This window comes from Hemibagrus wyckioides, linkage group LG12 (genome assembly GCF_019097595.1).
Source record: "Hemibagrus wyckioides isolate EC202008001 linkage group LG12, SWU_Hwy_1.0, whole genome shotgun sequence".
In the NCBI taxonomy this organism is placed as follows: domain Eukaryota; kingdom Metazoa; phylum Chordata; class Actinopteri; order Siluriformes; family Bagridae; genus Hemibagrus; species Hemibagrus wyckioides.
The window spans coordinates 3,884,182-3,903,549 of record NC_080721.1 but is presented as its reverse complement, the minus strand read 5'-3'; the positions used below and the strand labels follow the sequence as shown (position 1 = coordinate 3,903,549).

At 42.9% G+C, this 19,368-nt stretch overlaps 1 protein-coding gene across 8 annotated transcripts in view; it reads left to right on the top strand.

Annotated features, from left to right (window-relative positions):
* Positions 1-19,368, top strand: part of epb41a (erythrocyte membrane protein band 4.1a) — a 28,414-nt gene that overhangs the window by 5,525 nt on the left and 3,521 nt on the right. For 2 of the 8 annotated variants that reach the window (XM_058405024.1, XM_058405025.1), the window contains exons 2-22: positions 1,503-1,545; positions 1,630-1,681; positions 3,798-4,189; positions 4,454-4,855; positions 5,266-5,370; positions 5,492-5,534; positions 5,924-5,999; positions 6,128-6,346; positions 6,567-6,654; positions 7,316-7,468; positions 7,580-7,677; positions 7,804-7,979; positions 8,055-8,305; positions 10,520-10,594; positions 11,246-11,275; positions 12,426-12,488; positions 13,373-13,546; positions 17,467-17,595; positions 17,703-17,789; positions 17,873-17,953; positions 18,526-18,649. In XM_058405024.1, coding sequence (XP_058261007.1) covers positions 3,806-4,189; positions 4,454-4,855; positions 5,266-5,370; positions 5,492-5,534; positions 5,924-5,999; positions 6,128-6,346; positions 6,567-6,654; positions 7,316-7,468; positions 7,580-7,677; positions 7,804-7,979; positions 8,055-8,305; positions 10,520-10,594; positions 11,246-11,275; positions 12,426-12,488; positions 13,373-13,546; positions 17,467-17,595; positions 17,703-17,789; positions 17,873-17,953; positions 18,526-18,624 — 2,733 coding nt within the window. In that variant the 5' untranslated portion in view covers positions 1,503-1,545; positions 1,630-1,681; positions 3,798-3,805 and the 3' untranslated portion in view covers positions 18,625-18,649. The remainder of the gene's footprint in view (positions 1-1,502; positions 1,546-1,629; positions 1,682-3,797; positions 4,190-4,453; positions 4,856-5,265; positions 5,371-5,491; positions 5,535-5,923; positions 6,000-6,127; positions 6,347-6,566; positions 6,655-7,315; positions 7,469-7,579; positions 7,678-7,803; positions 7,980-8,054; positions 8,306-10,519; positions 10,595-11,245; positions 11,276-12,425; positions 12,489-13,372; positions 13,547-17,466; positions 17,596-17,702; positions 17,790-17,872; positions 17,954-18,525; positions 18,650-19,368) is intronic. The other 6 variants (XM_058405021.1, XM_058405023.1, XM_058405022.1 and 3 more) reach the window with 5 other exon arrangements.

The following is a 19,368-nucleotide window of genomic DNA, read 5'->3' as shown; positions in this document are numbered from 1 at the left end:
GGAACATTAGTGACCAGTGAGTAGTCATTGGGAACATTGGTGATCAGGGATTAATCATTTGTAATAGTGGTCAGTGATTGGACATGGGAAACATTAGTGATCAGTGATTGTTTTTTTGTAACAATAGCGATCAGCAATTGGACATTGGGAACATTAGTGACCAGTGAGTAGTCATTGGGAATATTGTTGATCACTGATTGGTTGTTGGGAAGAGTGGTGATCAGGGATTTATTATTGGGAATTGTGGTGATCAGTAATTAATTGTTGAGAACAGTGGTGATCAGGGATTGAGTTTTGGAATTAGTGGTGATCAGTGATTGGTTTTTGGGAACAATAAGGACCAGTAATTGGACACTGGGAATATTAGTGACCTGTGAATAGTCACTGGGAACATTGGTGATCAGGGATTGGTTAATGGGAACAGTGTTGCTCAATGACTGGTCATTGGAAAGATTTGTGATCACTGATTGGTAAACAGTGATTAGTCACTGGGGTACAATAAGGGCCAGTGATTGGACATTGGGAACATTAGTGACCTGTGAGTAGTCATTGGGAACATTGGTGATCAGGGTTTTATCATTGGTAATAGTGATCAGTGATTGGACATGGGGAACATTAGTGATCAGTGATTGGTTAGTGGGAGCAGTGGTGATCAGTGATTGGTTAATGGAAACATTAGTGATCACTAATTGGTTAGTGTGAGCAGTGGTGATCAGGGATTGGTTAGTGTGAGCAGTGGTGATCAGGGATTGGTTAGCGGGAACAGTGGTGATCAGAGATTGGTTAGTGTGAGCAGTGGTGATCAGGGATTGGTTAGTGTAAGCAGTGGTGATTAGAGATTGGTTAGTGTAAGCAGTGGTGATCAGGGATTGGTTAGTGTAAGCAGTGGTGATCAGAGATTGGTTAGTGTGAGTAATGGTGATCAGGGATTGGTTAGTGTGAGTAATGGTGATCAGGGATTGGTTAGTGTGAGCAGTGGTGATCAGGGATTGGTTAGTGTGAGTAATGGTGATCAGGGATTGGTTAGTGTGAGCAGTGGTGATCAGGGATTGGTTAGTGTGAGCAGTGGTGATCAGGGATTTGTGCAACACAGTCAGGCTTTACACACTGCTTGGTGAGTGGATTAAACAGCTTGTATGACGTGGTCTGTGATGTGAGCTGGAGAGTGTGACTGAGTTCAGAACACTAACTAACATTATTTACTGTCCAGTGTCACCCAAATGAGGATGAGGTTCTGAGCCTGGTTCCTCTTAAGGTTTCTTCCTCAGATCTTCTACCCACTGCCTCAGGCTTCTCATTAGGGATAAATGTAGAGATAAATAGTAACTTTATATTTAATTCTATGTTTCTATGCTCCTAAAGCTGCTTTGAGACAATGTCCTTTCTTAAAAATCCGCTCTATATCATCTGCTAATTTGCATATTTATGTTTCAGTGAGATCATTTGCATAATAGAAACAGATGTCAGAAATAGACTTCAAATAGTCTTTTGTCTGTTTACAGTCCACATGCTTTCCTGCTCCAGTGTGGATTAAAAAAAAGCTAGGTATCTATAAATACAGAAATCATCAGCGGGAAGAAGAGAAGAGGGTTTTGGCACTTAGGAATTTTTTTTGTCCATGTTGTCCAGATGGAACTGTAGGAGGTGCGATGCGAATGGACATGATCGCATACGGACAATGGTAAGACAGCTTTTGTCCGATCGGTCACCGCTGCTTGTGTTTTGCATGGAGTTGCTGCTCAGCTTTTCGTGATTGGAAAGTTTTGGCTGCTTGCTGTTTCTCACAACCTTTTGCAAGTTTTTGTTTTTTGCTGGGAATGAAATCTGGGAGTGCCAGATATGTCGGATCTGCATGGTCAAAGCTTCTCAGTATCTCCTCAAGGGCAGTTCTTGCTAAGTTACACCTCGTGTGCCAGTGCAGAACAAGTGAAAATGCTTGCTGAAATCTGATTAACTGACAGCGGCCATGTTTCGGACGTAGCACAACGATGCCATACTCATTACATCTCAGGTCTACTTATGATTTCTGACCATTATTTAACTCCATCTCTTATAGATGACCAACTCAACAGCTCAGAATCTTGTCAAGGTTATTTAATCAGTTAAATCTCACAAGTTACGGCTTTTTGCTTAAAATAAACCCAAACATTTGACGACAGTATTGTTTTTTTCAAGTTCAGACACATGTATGTGAAGATTTAGCAAAATGTTCCTGGTTTTTTTTATTAGGCTTTGCATATTTTAATGTTTAAGTGGGCGGAGCTAAATGGCCGAAACCACATCGTTACAGTTTTAGTAAAAAATCAAGTGGAAAAAAAGAAGATTCACGGTACGCTAGGTGATTATATTTACTTAGTAGCATCCGGAATAAATATATTTACCTGACGTTAGGTATATATTTGTCTAAAGTTGTCCAAGTTGATAGATTTACTTTGACATTCTCCACTTATGGTGAGTCGGGGGCGGAGCATCCAGGTCATTAGCAGAGTGCACTAATTATTTCAGATTCATATGCAGATTCCTTTACATCCTGTTTTAAAATCCTGCAGATAATGTATAATAATTCCCTGTAAACGGTTAGTCAGAATGCTTCTCTAGATGTCTGAATTCATTCTGCTGCCTCCATCATCAGGAAAGATTAGTGAGAATGTTCCAGAAGCAGCCATGACACCACCACCATGTTTCACAGATGTTTTGGATCATGAGCAGATCCTCCACACTTTGGTCATTCCATCACTGTGCTAGAGTGCAGAACTTTTCTGGAGCATCTCTGTGTTTCTTCTTCCAGCGGTGGATTGGAAGACCTTCACTCCTGCCCTGTGGAGGTTCTTGGTGATGTCACTGACTGCTATCTTTGCTCCCACAATGTTTCTCTCCTCAGCTGTTGGTGTTTTCTTTGGCTTTGTTTTTTTTTTCTTTTTTCTTCAGGACTTGTTGTATTGGTTCTTCTCAATGCTCGTGCTCGTGTTCCTCTTCTTTCAGCTTCAGAATGGTTTATTTTTCTCCTCGCTGGTCGTGGTTTGTCTTTTTAACAATAAATGCAGCCTTCAAACCAAGAAACATTCAGAGCTTTAAACAATTAATCTAACCCGGACACACCTGGACAAGACGAAACACCTGACAGTCACGTGTTCCGATATTTATGATCGGTTGGAAAATGGGGAGATTTGAGTCAAAGTTGTGATGTTCTGACTTTTTGAACACATCCACTGTAGAAGCTGAAATTCTGATCTACAGTCACAATTGAATAGTATTAAAATTATCATTAATATTAGTATATATTAGTAATAGAAATAGCCTTAGTGTTCTGATACTTTCAGAGGAGACTGTATCTCTTGGATTTGTTTGAAGTTAAGGCTCTCTCATGCAGCCTGCTCATATTGACCATTCATACAGATATATACCATAAATGGACTCACACAATTTCCTAGTAGAAAGAACTGGAATGAATGAAAGGGGCTTTTGAAATTTTTCTATATTAATTGATGTCACCTGGATGCCCCGCCCCCTTACCCCATCTGTACTAGCACTCTCTCGCTTTCTGCCATTTTCCGCATATATACCGATCTCATGGATGCCCATGATTGGCTAGTTTTGCTCTGAATGGCTACCATTACACCAGTTGTTCAGTTGTGACCGTCCTGTCCACTGGCAAATGTGTGTGTGTGTGCATTTATGCTAAACCCCTACATTAGCTCGTTACACAGAATGGAATGGACATAGCTTCCCACTGCCATGACAGCATGTGTAGTTTCTCCAAACAGTGCTGTTTAAATTTTCCCTTTCTCACTTCTCAGTGGTTACCATGACGACAGACAAAGCAAACAGTGGACAGAAGAAGCAGGTCTGTGATCAACAACAGGAAGATGGAGAGGCTGCAGCGCAAGAGCCTGACGCCATCGAACCCCTTCTGGACGGACCATCCGGCTCACCGCTGACTCCTGGAGGCTCAGAGGAGGGACAGCAGGCTAAATCACGCCAGCATCCCTCGAGTGGGCGTGGCCTCTCACGCCTGTTCTCCTCGTTCCTGAAGCGACGCTCACAGTGCTCAGACGACGAGGGGGTCAAGTTGGAACGAGGCCAAGAGAAAGAGGATCCCAAAGCTCCTATCGCTGACCCTGAACCTGAGCTACGCATTGAGGGAGACGCAGCACTGGACCTGCACTCCATTAGCAGCTCTGAGAACCAGGTGAGGGAGAGGAAGAATGACAGAGGAGTGGTCAGTCTGTGTGAAATCACTGGAAGACTGACCATCTCAGATTTGCTTCATACTTGCTGGCACTATTTCCAGTAAATAATGAGGCCCATAAGTCCTGACTTTCAAACTGTTCACTGATGTCCAGCAAATTCTAAAAGAGATCCACAGCTGCATCTTCACCAATTTATAACCTGCTGATCTCCAGATGTTTCCAGATGTTATTTTTAATTGTTGTTGTTTTTTTTGGTCCAACAGGTCAAAGTGGACCAGAAAGATGATGAATTCAAGGTGGAGAAGCAGGAAATGAAAGAAAAGAAGCAAAAGAAAGAGGAGATGAATAAAAACCGAGACAAGAAAAAGAAAACAGAGAAAGCAAAAAATGCAGAGAAGAAAGAAAAGAAAGAGAAGAGGAACAAGGACAAGGTGAAGAAAGATGAAGGGAAGAAAGAGAAGGAGATTGAAACAGAAGAAGAGAAAGAGCCTGAGGAAGAGGAGGCCAAAGCAGGAGGAGCGGGGAAAAGAGAGAATACAGAACGAGGGAAAAAGGAGAAGAGCGCTGAAGAGGAAGGAAAGACTCTGAAAAATCAGCGCAGACCGAGGATACTGCACTGTAAGGTCACACTGCTGGACGACACACTGTTTGAGTGTGAACTGGAAGTAAGACACACACACACACACTCTCTCTCTCACACACACACACGCACACACATTCACACACACACACTCTCTCTGTCTCTCTCTCTCACACACACACACTCTCTCTGTCTCTCTCTCTCACACACACACACACACGCACACATTCACACACACACACTCACACACTGAAACCAGTGCACACAGACACACACATGCACACACACATGCGCACACACACACACACACTGAAAGCAGTGCACTCACACACTCACACAGAAACACACACACACACACACACACTGAAAACAGTACACACACACACGTATATATATATATATATATATATGTATACACATATATATAATTAGACACATGCAGTAAATATTAACATGTAGGTTTCTGGACTGAAGGACTGTTGTGTTTGTGGACAGAAACACGCTAAAGGTCAGGAGCTGTTTGCGAAAGTTTGTGACCATCTGAATCTGTTAGAGAAGGATTATTACGGTCTAGCAGTGTGGGAGACACCGGTCATCAAGGTGAGTTAGTTCATTTCTTTATACATCAACTGCACTTTAATTCAATACAGTGAAAGATCAGGGGCACTAACTTTCTCTCTCTCTCTCTCTCTCTCTCTCTCTCTCTATCTCTCTCTGTTAGACATGGCTCGACTTCACGAAGGAGATTCGAAGGCAAGTGCGAGGTGAGACATTTAAGAGCTTTATTAATCTCACACACACACACACACACACACATACACTTACACACACACACACACACCAAATAATAACAACAATAATAACAACTAATGTAATATAACACACTCAGATAATAATCACACACACACACAGACAGGGTGTTGCAAATTTCCTCACTATGGGACAAATAAAGGATTATCTTCTAATAATAATAATAAGATACACACACATACAGACACATATACATAATAATAAGACACACACACAAGTGTAATAAGACAAACAAACACAAACACACACAGAAACACAAGTGTAATAAGACACACACAGTTAGATTTGAATTCATTTGAATGATTTGACTATTTATGAAATTATTATTATTTATTATATTTAGGAATCAACTACGATTTTACATTCAATGTGAAGTTTTACCCACCGGATCCAGCCCAGTTATCTGAGGACATCACCAGGTACATCTCTCTCTCTCTCTCTCTCTCTTTCTCTCTCTCCCTCTCTGTCTCTCTGTCTCCATCTCTGTCTCTCCCCCTCTCCCCCTCTCTCTCTCCCTCCCCTCACATCCATGCTCTGTGGTCTGCAGGTATTACGTGTGTCTCCAGCTGCGTAAGGATATCATGAGCGGTCGTCTGCCCTGCTCATTTGTCACTCTGACCCTGCTGGGTTCTTACGCTCTGCAGTCTGAGCTGGGGGAATACGACCCCGAAGTCCACGGCACAGACTACGCCAAGGAGCTCAGACTTATCCCGAACCAGACCAAGGAACTGGAGGAAAAGATCATGGAGCTCCATCGCACGTACAGGTATCCATGTACTGTTTGTCATTTGACAATGGAAATATTAACAATATAATTAACATTATATTTAGGGATTGATCCAGGAATCAGGGCAACTATCTGGACAGATTTCTGGATCAATCCCTAAATATAATATAACTGCACAGAAATCAGTGCATCCTTAATTATTTTATTTACAGTCTACACTTTATTCCTGTGTATTTCATCATCTTGTCCTGGGTTCTAGATCCATGAGTCCTGCTCAAGCCGACATGATGTTCCTGGAGAATGCCAAAAAGCTCTCTATGTATGGTGTAGACCTCCACCAGGCTAAGGTACTGTCTTTCAGATTGCTTCTCTAAATAAGACAGATCTCTTTCCACTTCCTGTTTCCTCTTTATTGTATTTGACAGATTATTGACAATGTACTATTTTTTTGCAATGCTACGTCCACTGACAAATGTCATCATATCACACGCTTCAATAAAAGACATGAGGAAAATGAGACATCTCAGACTGCATTTAAACCGGGACCTGGAAATAGTGCCTTGGTATGAAGCTGAAGCATTAAGAGTTCCTTTCACTGGAACTAAGGGGCCGAGTCCAACCCCTGAAAAACAACATCTGAATTCAATGATTTGTGTCCCAAAACTTTTGGCAATAAGTGTCAGGAGCAGGAGTGTAGCAGTTCCTTGACAGACCACCAGGGGTCCTGGTAAATGGTTTATTTAGGTATCATTGGGTTATTCCCATGTGTTTCCTAATGTGTTTTCTGGAGTTTTGGGTTCGATCCCCTGTATAACTTTCACATGACTGAATATGGAAAAAAACTTCCTTCAGTGTTCTGAGAAGGTTCATTTTTGATTACGTTTCTAGAATGAGATTATTTGGGTCCCAGTAAAATATCCAAACAGGAACCAGGTGCTAAGAGGAAGGTTCTGTGTTTGCTATATCACATATACATGGAAAGGTTCTTACAGAATGTCCGTCTCCTAGGATCTCAACGGGGTGGATATCATGCTGGGTGTCTGCTCCAGTGGTCTCATGGTTTATAAAGACAAGCTGAGGATTAATCGTTTTCCCTGGCCGAAAGTGCTGAAAGTCTCCTACAAACGGAGCAGCTTTTTTATCAAGATACGGCCATCTGAGGTACACCACAAAAAACAAAGAGCTCATTATTGTCTCGTTGTTTTGTTTTAATGATGCATAGCTCTGCTACAGTTTCATGAAGATCTGCTCTCTTTTTGTTCTCGGTCCTAGCTGGAACATTATGAGAGTGCTATCGGCTTCAAGCTGCCCAATTACAAAGCTTCTAAGAAGCTTTGGAAAGTGTGTGTAGAACACCACGCCTTTTTCAGGTGAGACTAACTTTATTACCAGGATTGAAATGTGAGCAAACAAAATAAACCTGAATTAAGAAATAGTCTGAGATGAGAAGCACATGAGTACCTCTTCTTTAGAAGTATGAGACTTGTCCTTCTCAGGTTAACGTCTACTGAAGCTGCCACCACACCCAGAAAGCTCCTGGCCCTGGGCTCCAAGTTCAGGTATAGTGGACGAACTCAGGCTCAAACTCGGCAGGCCAGCTCCATGATCAACCGTCCTGCTCCCCACTTCAAGCGCTTCGCCAGTAAGATGGCCTCTCACAGCTTAGACGGAGGTTTGTTTACTATCTCTCTCTTTCTTCTTTGTCTTCTTCTCATTTCTGTCTCACCATCTAATCTTCTCCATTCAGCCATGGTGTCCACCTTAAATAAGACAGCGCGTCCTGTCAGCGCTCCGATCATGTCTCCTATCTCCATTGGCGAACCGGCTCCTTCTGCCATGGTGACATCATCCGTCCAGATGGAGCACAAAGATCTGGTGACACCCAGGAGTCCAGCGTCTCACTCAGGACAGAATAAGGTGGAGGTAAAGGCGGAGAGCTGTGTGACCGGGACCTTCAAAATGCAAAGTGTTGCACTGGAGGACTCGTCTGAGATCAAGGTACATAATAGTCGGATACATCTCATTTCAGCTTGATGCAAATTCAGTGTAGTTCTATTCAGTTCTAATGAACAGACATCTACCATCTAATGTTATTCTTTAAAAAAGTATTACTTCAATAATATTTTCTAATATATAAAAATATTATCTTCTGTTACTATGACAGACTGGGATTGTGACCGACTGGGTGTTTCTCAGCATAATGTGCACTCTTTATGGTTAACCACTGAGTTTCAACTGGTTTCTACTACACCCAGTTTCAGCTCTGAGTGATTATGAGCTGTGCTGCAGGATTCAGCCTCTGGAAGCGACCCTGATGCTGACACAGCAGTCAGTCGGTGCCAAGAATGAGATTAGAGTCTTTATTGAAGTTTATGCCGTGTGTAGTCATATCTGAGAGTTATTTCCTGTCAATGGTCCAGCAGTGTTCAGCTTTGACATCAGTGGCATCCACAATTGATGTAGCTTAGAACAGTGCCAGTGGAGATCTATGTTTTTTAGACACCCTACTACACCGTGCCCAAGCTTTAGCTAATAGAAGGAGCAGGTTGAACTGGGCAGAATGTCCCTGGTGGCTTTGCCTTTTGGTTGGACATCCCCTTTGATGCCCAAGCTCAGTTTTGCTGCTCAATTCACAGCTATTGATGCCTCTATCAGAGCTGATTGAAACACCACCGGGCCAGGATGCATCATGGATCTCGAATTGGTTAGGAAGGACTCCAGGCATGGTTGATGCTTTATGGTCAAAATGATTATTCACTGGATATCAGACTAGTGGTTTGTGATGACAAGGCTGCAGGAGTGAACATTTCAATGTCCAGAGTACTGTTCAGGTGCTGGCCAATGTTTAATCCCATCAAGAGACCACCATATTTCAAGAACTTTAGAAAGGGGAGACCCCAAGGTCAGGACTGGGCAGTGTCCAATCCAAAAGTGTCCAAGAATTTTCCTCTTGAACAGAAGAACAATAGAAATGGGAGACCCTAAGGTCAGGACTTCACATATTCTTTTGTTCATAAGAAGGATGGTGGTTCTTGTCCAACTCTTTAAAGCTCTCCTGTTATGTATAAGGCTTTAAGATATTACTTATGTTATACAGCACGTTTTAAGTCCCAAATGTTTTTGGAGTATGCCTGTCAGGGGCAGGTATTCAAGGTCCTACCCTCAGACCTTTCTCTAGAGCAGTGGGTGTTTACAAATTGCTTAAGGTGATTGCCATACATGGACGATTCCCCCACCGAGAAACAGACCCTCCAGAGGACATCTACCCTCCTTGCTGTATGTACCCTTAGAGCAGGCAGAGGTTCACAATCTTTAAGTTGTCACATATACCTTACTGCACAGTGAAATTCTTCCTTTGCATTTCCCATCCTTGGGGGTTGGGGTCAGAGCACAGGGTCAGCCACGATGCAGCACCCCTGGACCAGTCCTTGCTCAAGGGCCCAATGGTGGCAGCTTGGCAGTACTGGGGCTTGAACCCAGAATTTCCAATTAACAACCCAGAGCCTTAACCACTTGAGCTACCACCGCCCGCACATGTGGATGCATGTGGCACAAAAGGCAAAACCTGTTTTTTTTTTTTTTTTTTGGAGCTGAAGGTGGCTTCCCTTGCCCTCATGATCCATCTTCTGAGACACTGCTCTTGTACAGAAGCCCTGCAAGTTTTCCAAGTCACTTATACAGCATTTAATAATCAAACCTAATTGTTCCCTATTTAAGACCCCCCAAAGGGTCAATAAGATCCTGCTGATGATCCTAGTGGTTGTTGGACCATGACCAGGTTACCTGTGCCTGTGGTTTTAGCCCCTTGGTACGGATGACTATGTCATAACAGTCCAGGAAATAATCCTGAACACTAGAACCCTGGCAAAAGGCCTGTATGGTGGGCTCATAACAGCATTTCTAAAAGAAGCTTGCAGGTAATTATTCATCTGTCACAGCGGTAGATTATCCCGTTGTGGGACTAATTATAAACACAGCCAACGAATGGGATGGATTCCCAGTCCTACCAGTATATAGGAATATTTTGTACTCACAAGTCTTATCGTTCCTGGAGGTCTCTGCTGCACCTATGTGGGTGTAACAGAATGCTAGTAATGAAAATAACTGTGTGTGTCCTGGTGTGATCGGCCAGGCTGTGTGCAAGAGTGTGTGTATGTGTGTGAGAAAGTGAGAGAACTAGACACCAGGGTGGGTAATTATGTGCCCCTGCAGATGCTTGTCCGGCGTGAGTGGCGGCATCGTGATGTCCAGGCAGTGATGACCGCTAACGGGGAGAAAATGAGTCAGGTGTGTGCTTCACTTTAAGAAGCTACACTGGATATTTCACAAGAATTGAGAATTCACTTTTTACCGAAGCTTTTAAATCTTCTGAACATATACAGCGGGTAAAATGAAGACATCACCATTTTTTCTCAGTAAATATATTTCTAAAGTGTTATTGACATGAAATTTTCACCAGATGTTGGTTGCAGTCCACAAAAGCAAAGAAATCAAACCACAGATGTCTACAAGTTATGTGTAATAATGTGACATGACAAAGGGTATTGAACAGATGAAGAAAGGGAGGTGTAAAAAGGCATGGAAAGCCTGCCCCTGGTCAGTGCAAATTAATATCAGCTGTATATATATTTATTTGGAATAATAATTGTATTGATAGTTAATTTTTTATATTATTAGGTCAGTAAAGAAGTAATATTTGAGTCAGGTTCTGCAGGAAAATAAACACAGTAGCAAGAGTGACAGTCAGAGGCTCCTGACCCGCTGTGGACGATGCTTAGATAAAACATACTGACCAGTGCTGTATTCCATTTGACAAACGTATTTGTTTTACACAGTGTAAATCTTGTAGGTCTATAGTGTGTTAGTGTTGATGAAGGTTTAATGTGTGTGAAGAGATCTAATACAGCTGTCTGTTCCCTCTCCTTTGGGCTTGTACAGCCCCCACAAGTGATGGTGCGAATGCGCAAGGTTGGCACTTACCCCACTTCAGGGTTACAGCATGACGAAGAAGCAAACTTCCTCATCCTCACTGTTACATCTTGTCTTCTACCTCAGAATTATTTTTTATTGTACCTGCTCTGGCTGTGTCTGGCTCTGTTCCTGTTTGTGTGGCTGCTTAGTTTTGGCTCTCAGAATGTAATGGATGTTTAATGAATGATTCGGTGTCATGAATGACCTTTGCATGTGCTTTTGCATAATGCCTGCTGCTGTATACAGGAAAAAGCATGTTTTATGCCTGTCTCTGTTTTCTCCCAGACCAGGGCGGCATGTACAGGTGAGGCTGGGGTTAGGAGGGCCATTTTAAGCTCTTTATTTCAGAAATCTAATTGACGTTCAACATGTTCGTCCTAACAGCTCCAGTACCTGTCCATGGAGGACATACACTTTATAGCCGAAGGTATTTGCACCCTTAACCACCATCCTGTTCCAGATTTAATCTTCTCTCTATCCTCTTCTAATCAGCTCCACTTTTCTGTGAAGGCTTTCCACTATATGGTAGAGGATTAGTGATCATTCCTCTCCAACAGCATTAGTGAGATCAGACTCTGATGTTGTGGATGTTGAGGAGACTCCAGTTCCAGTTCATCCTAAAAGGTGTTCAGTCAGAGTCAGGGCTCTGTCCAGGACACTCCAGATCTTCACTCCAACCTTCATGTCTTCATGGAGCTCAGGGGCTTTGTGCTGGAACAGGGTTTGGACTCCACTGAAGGGAAATTGAGTGTGCTTCAGACTTGGTAGTAATGGGTGTGATGTCAGGGTGCACATACTTTTGGTCATATAGATATTTTCATGCATTTAATAAGCCAAGTGTTGATTAATAAGTGCCATAAATAAATAAATAAATAAATAAATAAGGCATTGGATCCTTCAGTAAGCACCTGTTCACCACTAGCGGTCATCCTGGAGATGTTCAGTGTGTACTCTACACTTCCTCGTCCTCCTTCCTGCCCCTGCACCGTCTCACTGCCACATTTTCATGGCACTTGATGGCGTGACCGTGTCTCTCATCACATTTCACACTGAATGCTCACTGCAGCTCCAGCAGCCTGTGATTCCTCACTAATTACTCTTCCAGCTGTGAACACTCGCTTTTCTTTTCTATTTTTGTTCTTTGCAGAAACGAGCGAAGAAAATCGAGGGCGAAACTCTTTATACCAGACACAGCAATTTAATGTTGGAGGTTTGTTTCTCTCTCTGTCTGTGTGTCTCTCTGCCTGTCTTTCTCTGTCTGTGTGTCTGTCTCCAACTGTCTGTCTGTCTGTCTCTCTCTCTCTCTCTCTCTCTCTCTCTCTTTTTCTCCATCTGCCTGTCTCTCTCTGTCTGTGTGTCTGTCTCCCTATCTCTGTCTGTCTGTCTGTCTCTCTGTCTCTCTCTCTCTCTCTCTCTCTCTCTCTGTCTGTCTTCCTGTCTCTCTCTGTCTCTGTGTCTGTCTCTCTCTCTGTCTGTCTGTCTCTCTCTCTCTCTGTGTCTGTCTCCCTCTCTGTCTGTCTGTCTGTCTCTCTCTCTCTCTCTCTCTCTCTCTCTCTGTCTGTCTGTCTGTCTGTCCCCACTCTCTTTCCCTCCCTCTCTCCATCCTCCTCTCTCTCTCTCTCCCTCACTCCCCCCATCTCTCTCGCTCTCTCTTATTGCATGGACATCTTTTTTTTTTTTGCATGAACTCTACACATTTCTTCTCACTATGGGATTTGTTTTGTTTTTTTATTTTCTGTAGCTTGACCCAAAACACTTTGCATGCACAATTTACCTCCATAATTCTAAAGCAAGTATCTGTTTCCTTCACCCTTTTCTTTTACATTTAAATGCTGAAAAATAATTTAATGAATTATCATATATTTTTTGCATCTAACGCTGAACCCTGAGCTCCTGCTCTCATCTCTAACTTCATCTAAAGACATCCACTGGTTTAGGACGTCATCAACCCCATGTCCGTCCACTTTAATTCATGTGTCATGAGTATTGACCGATCCTCTATCACACCACTTGGAGTCACCTGTGGCATAAAGAATCTGTTCTCCTTCCTGTCTTTGAAGTGACTTCTTCCTTCTGTCATGATGATGTTTCTAGGATCTGGATAAGACTCAGACAGGGATCATGCGTCACCACAGCAGTATCAGCGAACTCAAGCGCAGCTTCATGGAGTCGGTCCCAGAGCCACGGGTCAGTGAGTGGGACAAGCGTCTGTCCACAAACTCGCCATTCCGCACAGCCAACATCAACGGCCAGATGCAGGCAGATGTGGTGAGTAGGATCTTTATAATAATATAACATAACCGTAATCCTGCTGCATTTGTGCAGTTTTTGTGTTGGAGTGTTGGGTTTTCTGAAACCTGGCAACCCTCTCTACAAGCTGCTGCTTATTGATTGATTGATTGTGAATATGGATGTTGGAGTGAATATGGATGTTAATTTGGATTGAGGTATATTCCTGGAGTAATAATCCCCAGCATCATGAGGTACAACCCTGAAGTAATAATCCCCAGCATCATAAGTAATAATCCCCAGCATCATGAGTTACATCCCTGGAGTAATAATCCCCAGCATCATAAGTAATAATCCCCAGCATCATGAGTTACATCCCTGGAGTAATAATCCCCAGCATCATAAGTAATAATCCCCAGCATCATGAGTTACATCCCTGGAGTAATAATCCCCAGCATCATAAGTAATAATCCCCAGCATCATGAGTTACATCCCTGGAGTAATAATCCCCAGCATCATGAGTTACATCCCTGGAGTAATAATCCCCAGCATCATGAGTTACATCCTTGGAGTAATAATCCCCAGCATCATGAGTTACATCCCTGGAGTAATAATCCCCAGCATCATGAGTTACATCCTTGGAGTAATAATCCCCAGCATCATGAGTTACATCCCTGGATTAATAATCCCCAGCATCATGAGTTACATCCTTGGAGTAATAATCCCCAGCATCATGAGTTACATCCCTGGAGTAATAATCCCCAGCATCATGAGTTACATCCTTGGAGTAATAATCCCCAGCATCATGAGTTACATCCCTGGATTAATAATCCCCAGCATCATGAGTTACATCCTTGGAGTAATAATCCCCAGCATCATGAGTTACATCCCTGGAGTAATAATCCCCAGCTTCATGAGTTACATCCCTGTTTATTTTTTTTATTGAATTCTAAAGCACCCCCTTGAGTCTGCACTGAAGGCAGCTGGACAGCAGGTGGCAAAATTCAGCTAAAATAAGCTGTTCTCCCTCTGGGCTTGTGCGCTGTCCATAATGACTGTACCAGGACTGCAAAATGTGCTTCTGTTTTCAGTTGTTTACTTCTTTTTACTTCCTAAAGAGTGTTCCCTAAAGTTAATTCAGCTCATAAACCTGACCCAAAAAACCCCCTGTAGATTTAAGCTATAGTGAAGAACTGGATGTTCTAAACACTTCTTGTTGTTTCAACTTAAATAACCTGCTTCATGCAAACATATGTTCAATAATAATAACAGTATGTGTTTAAATATTTATGCCTGATCCTTTCACACATATAGCCACTGAACGCAGCATAATATATCAGATAGATGTTTTTAGTCTCTATATAAAGAGTTTGATAATCCCCAATAATCCCCAGCATCACAAGGTACATCCCTGGAGTAATAATCCCCCAGCATCATGAGGTACATCCCAGGAGTAATAATCCCCCAGCATCATGAGGTACATCCCAGGAGTAATAATCCCCCAGCATCGCGAGGGACATCCATGCAGTAATAATCCTCAGCATCATGAGGTACATCCCTGGAGTAATAATCCCCCAGTGTCATGAGGTACATCCCAGGAGTAATAATCCCCCAGCATCGCGAGGGACATCCATGCAGTAATAATCCTCAGCATCATGAGGTACATCCCTGGAATAATCATCCCCACCATCATGAGTTACATCCTTGGAGTAATAATCCCCAGCATCATGAGTTACATCCCTGGAGAAATAATCCCCACCATCATGAGTTACATCCATGGAGTAATAATTCCCAGCATCCCTGGAATAATAACCCCCAGCATCATGAGTTACATCCCTGGAGTAATAATTCCCAGCATCCCTGGAATAATAATCCCCAGCATCATGAGTTACATCCATGGAGTAATAATCCCCAGCATCATGAGTTACATTCCTGAAGTAATAATCCCCAGCATCATGAGTTACATCCCTGGGGTAATACTTCCTGGCATCATGAGTTACATCCCTGGATTAATAATCCCCTAGCATCATGAGTTACATCCCTGGAGTAATAATCCCCCAGTATCATGAGTTACATCCCTGAAGTAATAATCCCCACCATCATGAGTTACATCCTTGGATTAATAATCCCCAACAGCATGAGTTACATCCCTGAAGTAATAATCCCCACCATCATGAGTTACATCCATGGAGTAATAATCCCCAGCATCATGAGTTATATCCATGGAGTAATAATCCCCAGCATCATGAGTTACATCCCTGGATTAATAATCCCCTAGCATCATGAGTTACATCCCTGGAGTAATAATCCCCCAGTATCATGAGTTACATCCCTGAAGTAATAATCCCCACCATCATGAGTTACATCCTTGGATTAATAATCCCCAACAGCATGAGTTACATCCCAGAAGTAATAATCCCCACCATCATGAGTTACATCCTTGGAGTAATAATCCCCAACAGTATGAGTTACATCCATGGAGTAATAATCCCCAGCATCATGAGTTACATCCCTGGGGTAATACTTCCTGGCATCATGAGTTACATCCCTGGATTAATAATCCCCTAGCATCATGAGTTACATCCCTGGAGTAATAATCCCCCAGCATCATGAGTTACATCCCTGAAGTAATAATCCCCACCATCATGAGTTACATCCTTGGAGTAATAATCCCCAACAGCATGAGTTACATCCCTGAAGTAATAATCCCCACCATCATGAGTTACATCCCTGGAGTAATAATCCCCAACAGCATGAGTTACATCCATGGAGTAATAATCCCCAGCATCATGAGTTACATCCCTGGGGTAATACTTCCTGGCATCATGAGTTACATCCCTGGATTAATAATCCCCTAGCATCATGAGTTACATCCCTGGAGTAATAATCCCCCAGCATCATGAGTTACATCCCTGAAGTAATAATCCCCACCATCATGAGTTACATCCTTGGAGTAATAATCCCCAACAGCATGAGTTACATCCCTGGAGTAATAATTCCCTAGCATCATGAGTTACATCCCTGGAGTAATAATCCCCCAGCATCATGAGTTACATCCCTGGAGTAATAATCCCCCAGCATCATGAGTTACATCCCTGAAGTAATAATCACCACCATCATGAGTTACATCCTTGGAGTAATAATCCCCAACAGCATGAGTTACATCCCTGAAGTAATAATCACCACCATCATGAGTTACATCCTTGGAGTAATAATCCCCAACAGCATGAGTTACATCCCTGGAGTAATAATCCTCCAGCATCATGAGTTACATCCCTGGAGTAATAATCCCCCAGCATCATGAGTTACATCCCTGAAGTAATAATCCCCACCATCATGAGTTACATCCTTGGAGTAATAATCCCCAACAGCATGAGTTACATCCCTGAAGTAATAATCCCCACCATCATGAGTTACATCCTTGGAGTAATAATCCCCAACAGCATGAGTTACATCCATGGAGTAATAATCCCCAGCATCATGAGTTACATCCCTGGGGTAATACTTCCTGGCATCATGAGTTACATCCCTGGATTAATAATCCCCCAGCATCATGAGTTACATCCCTGGAGTAATAATCCCCCAGCATCATGAGTTACATCCCTGAAGTAATAATCCCCACCATCATGAGTTACATCCTTGGAGTAATAATCCCCCAGCATCATGAGTTACATCCCTGGAGTAATAATCTCCAACATCATATGTTTGAAGAAAAACTGAATGTTTGTAAACTCTAGAGAGACCGCTGTGATGGTGTTGAACCTCTTTAATGACAGTCAGTATATCCTCAGTGCCTCACATGCCCCTGGAGAACCTCCTGTCCTAGACATTGCTGGAGAACCTCCTCTGTGGTTTGGAGCTCCAGGAGCTCTCATGGCTAAATGATCAGCTAGGATTTCAGTAATATGTGTGTATTATTTCAGACCATCCTTACAGTCCTCCTCTACTTCTTTTTCCAGACTCCTTTAGTGAAGACACATACTGTCACTGTTTCTGACGTGAGCAACTCCCCGGTCAGCGAAACTGCCACCAAGGAGGGTCCGATCCTGCACACCGAGACCAAGACCATTACGTACGAATCTGCTCAAGTAAGGAAAACCCAGTTTTTGACTTGCTTTGTATTCGTTTTGCTTGAGGATTGTGTATTTTTTATATCTGTATGTGTGAGAAGAAGTACCCATGTTGTTTCCTGTAGCCTGATGAGAACGTCGGGATGCTGCTCAATGCACAAACCATTACCTCCGAGACTTTGAGCACCACCACCACTACGCAGATCACGAAGGTGAGGGTGCTGCTTTATCAGGAACGGGGAACGGTCTCAGGACGTGATTTTTATAGGTGCTGTGTTACCTTTTTCTGTCTCAGATGGTGAAAGGAGGAATCTCCGAAACCCGAATCGAGAAGCGGATCGTGATCACCGGGGACTCGGAGATTGACCATGACAAGGTTTAACAAATAATAATATTAACAAATATTTTTTATTGCGAAATCAGAAATAATGTAAATGCTGATAATCTGTTCCAGCCGCTCAAAAATATGACCAATATTCCCAATACGAAGTGTATGTAAACTGCTTACAAAGACCCAAGCCAAGCAGTCCATGTCAAGGCTTCCTCACAGGAAGTCGTGCCACCAAGCTTGGGCTAAAAATAGAACAGACCATCCACCCCACCAATCTGTCACCATAAAAAACGCAGAAAAATCACCTAGCTTTTGAACACATGCCCAAGGCATCGTTGGTATCGTGGGTTGACTCTTTCCTAACAGCTTTCAAATGACTGAAAAAAAAATCCATAAACTCCCTTTGATTGGTTTTCCATTGATGCTAACACATTTTAAACGGCTCCTGGATGTACTAGCAACTTAGCCGGCGTTCAGTTTGGTTTGGTTTGGTTCATATTCTGGTGCTTGCAAAATTTCGATTCTTCAGGCAAAAATTCTTAAGTGAGGTTGCGCTGTATTTCAACTGTTACTCAGTAAAAATATTAATTGATGGGATTTTTTATTATTATTTTCAGGCTTTGGCTCAGGCAATAAAGGAGGCAAAGGAACAGCATCCGGACATGTCGGTTACTAAGGTAGTAGTGCATCAGGAAACAGAGATCACTCCGGAGTGAAATCTTCTCCCTAAACCACACACAGGTGAGAACTCTTCCTGTTCCTTTAGCACAGGTTACCTGATGATAGATCAATACATAAATCCACCCACACACTTTATTCCTAATTAGGGTCACAGGGATCTGCTGGAGCCTAGCCCAGCACACATTGGGTGAAAGGCAGGGGTACACCTGCAGGGATTAACATATAGACAGACAACCACACTCACAATTTAGAATTACCAATCAACCTAACCTAACCTTTGGACTGAACTGGAGAAACCAGGTTAAACTCACACAGGAACGGGGAGAACATGCAAACTCCACACAGAAAGGCCCCTGCATGTTCGAACCTGGGAGTCAAACCCAGGACCTTCTTGCTATAAGGCAACAGTGCTAACCACTAAGCCGCCATGCTTCCCTAGATCAATACATATAAGAAGAAATTTCTTTGAAGTCCAGAGGCCCTCGCGCTGTGCCCGTGCCATTGTCCGGTCATGATTTAAACACATCTGCTGCATGGTTCGTGTTAAAGCAGGTAACGTGTAATGTTCTAGAAGAAAGAAAGAAAGAAAAAAAAAGAGAGGACTTGGTGGTAGTAGAGCCATGTGTGTGTAATTGAGGAACTGTTTGTGTGAGGTGTGGTGTGTCTGGCATGGTTTAGTGCCCTGCCATGGTGCTTTGTATACTCTCTCTCTCTCTCTCTTTCTCTCTGTCTCTCTCTCTCTCTCTCTCTCTCTCTCTGTGCGTGCAAAGCCACGGCTC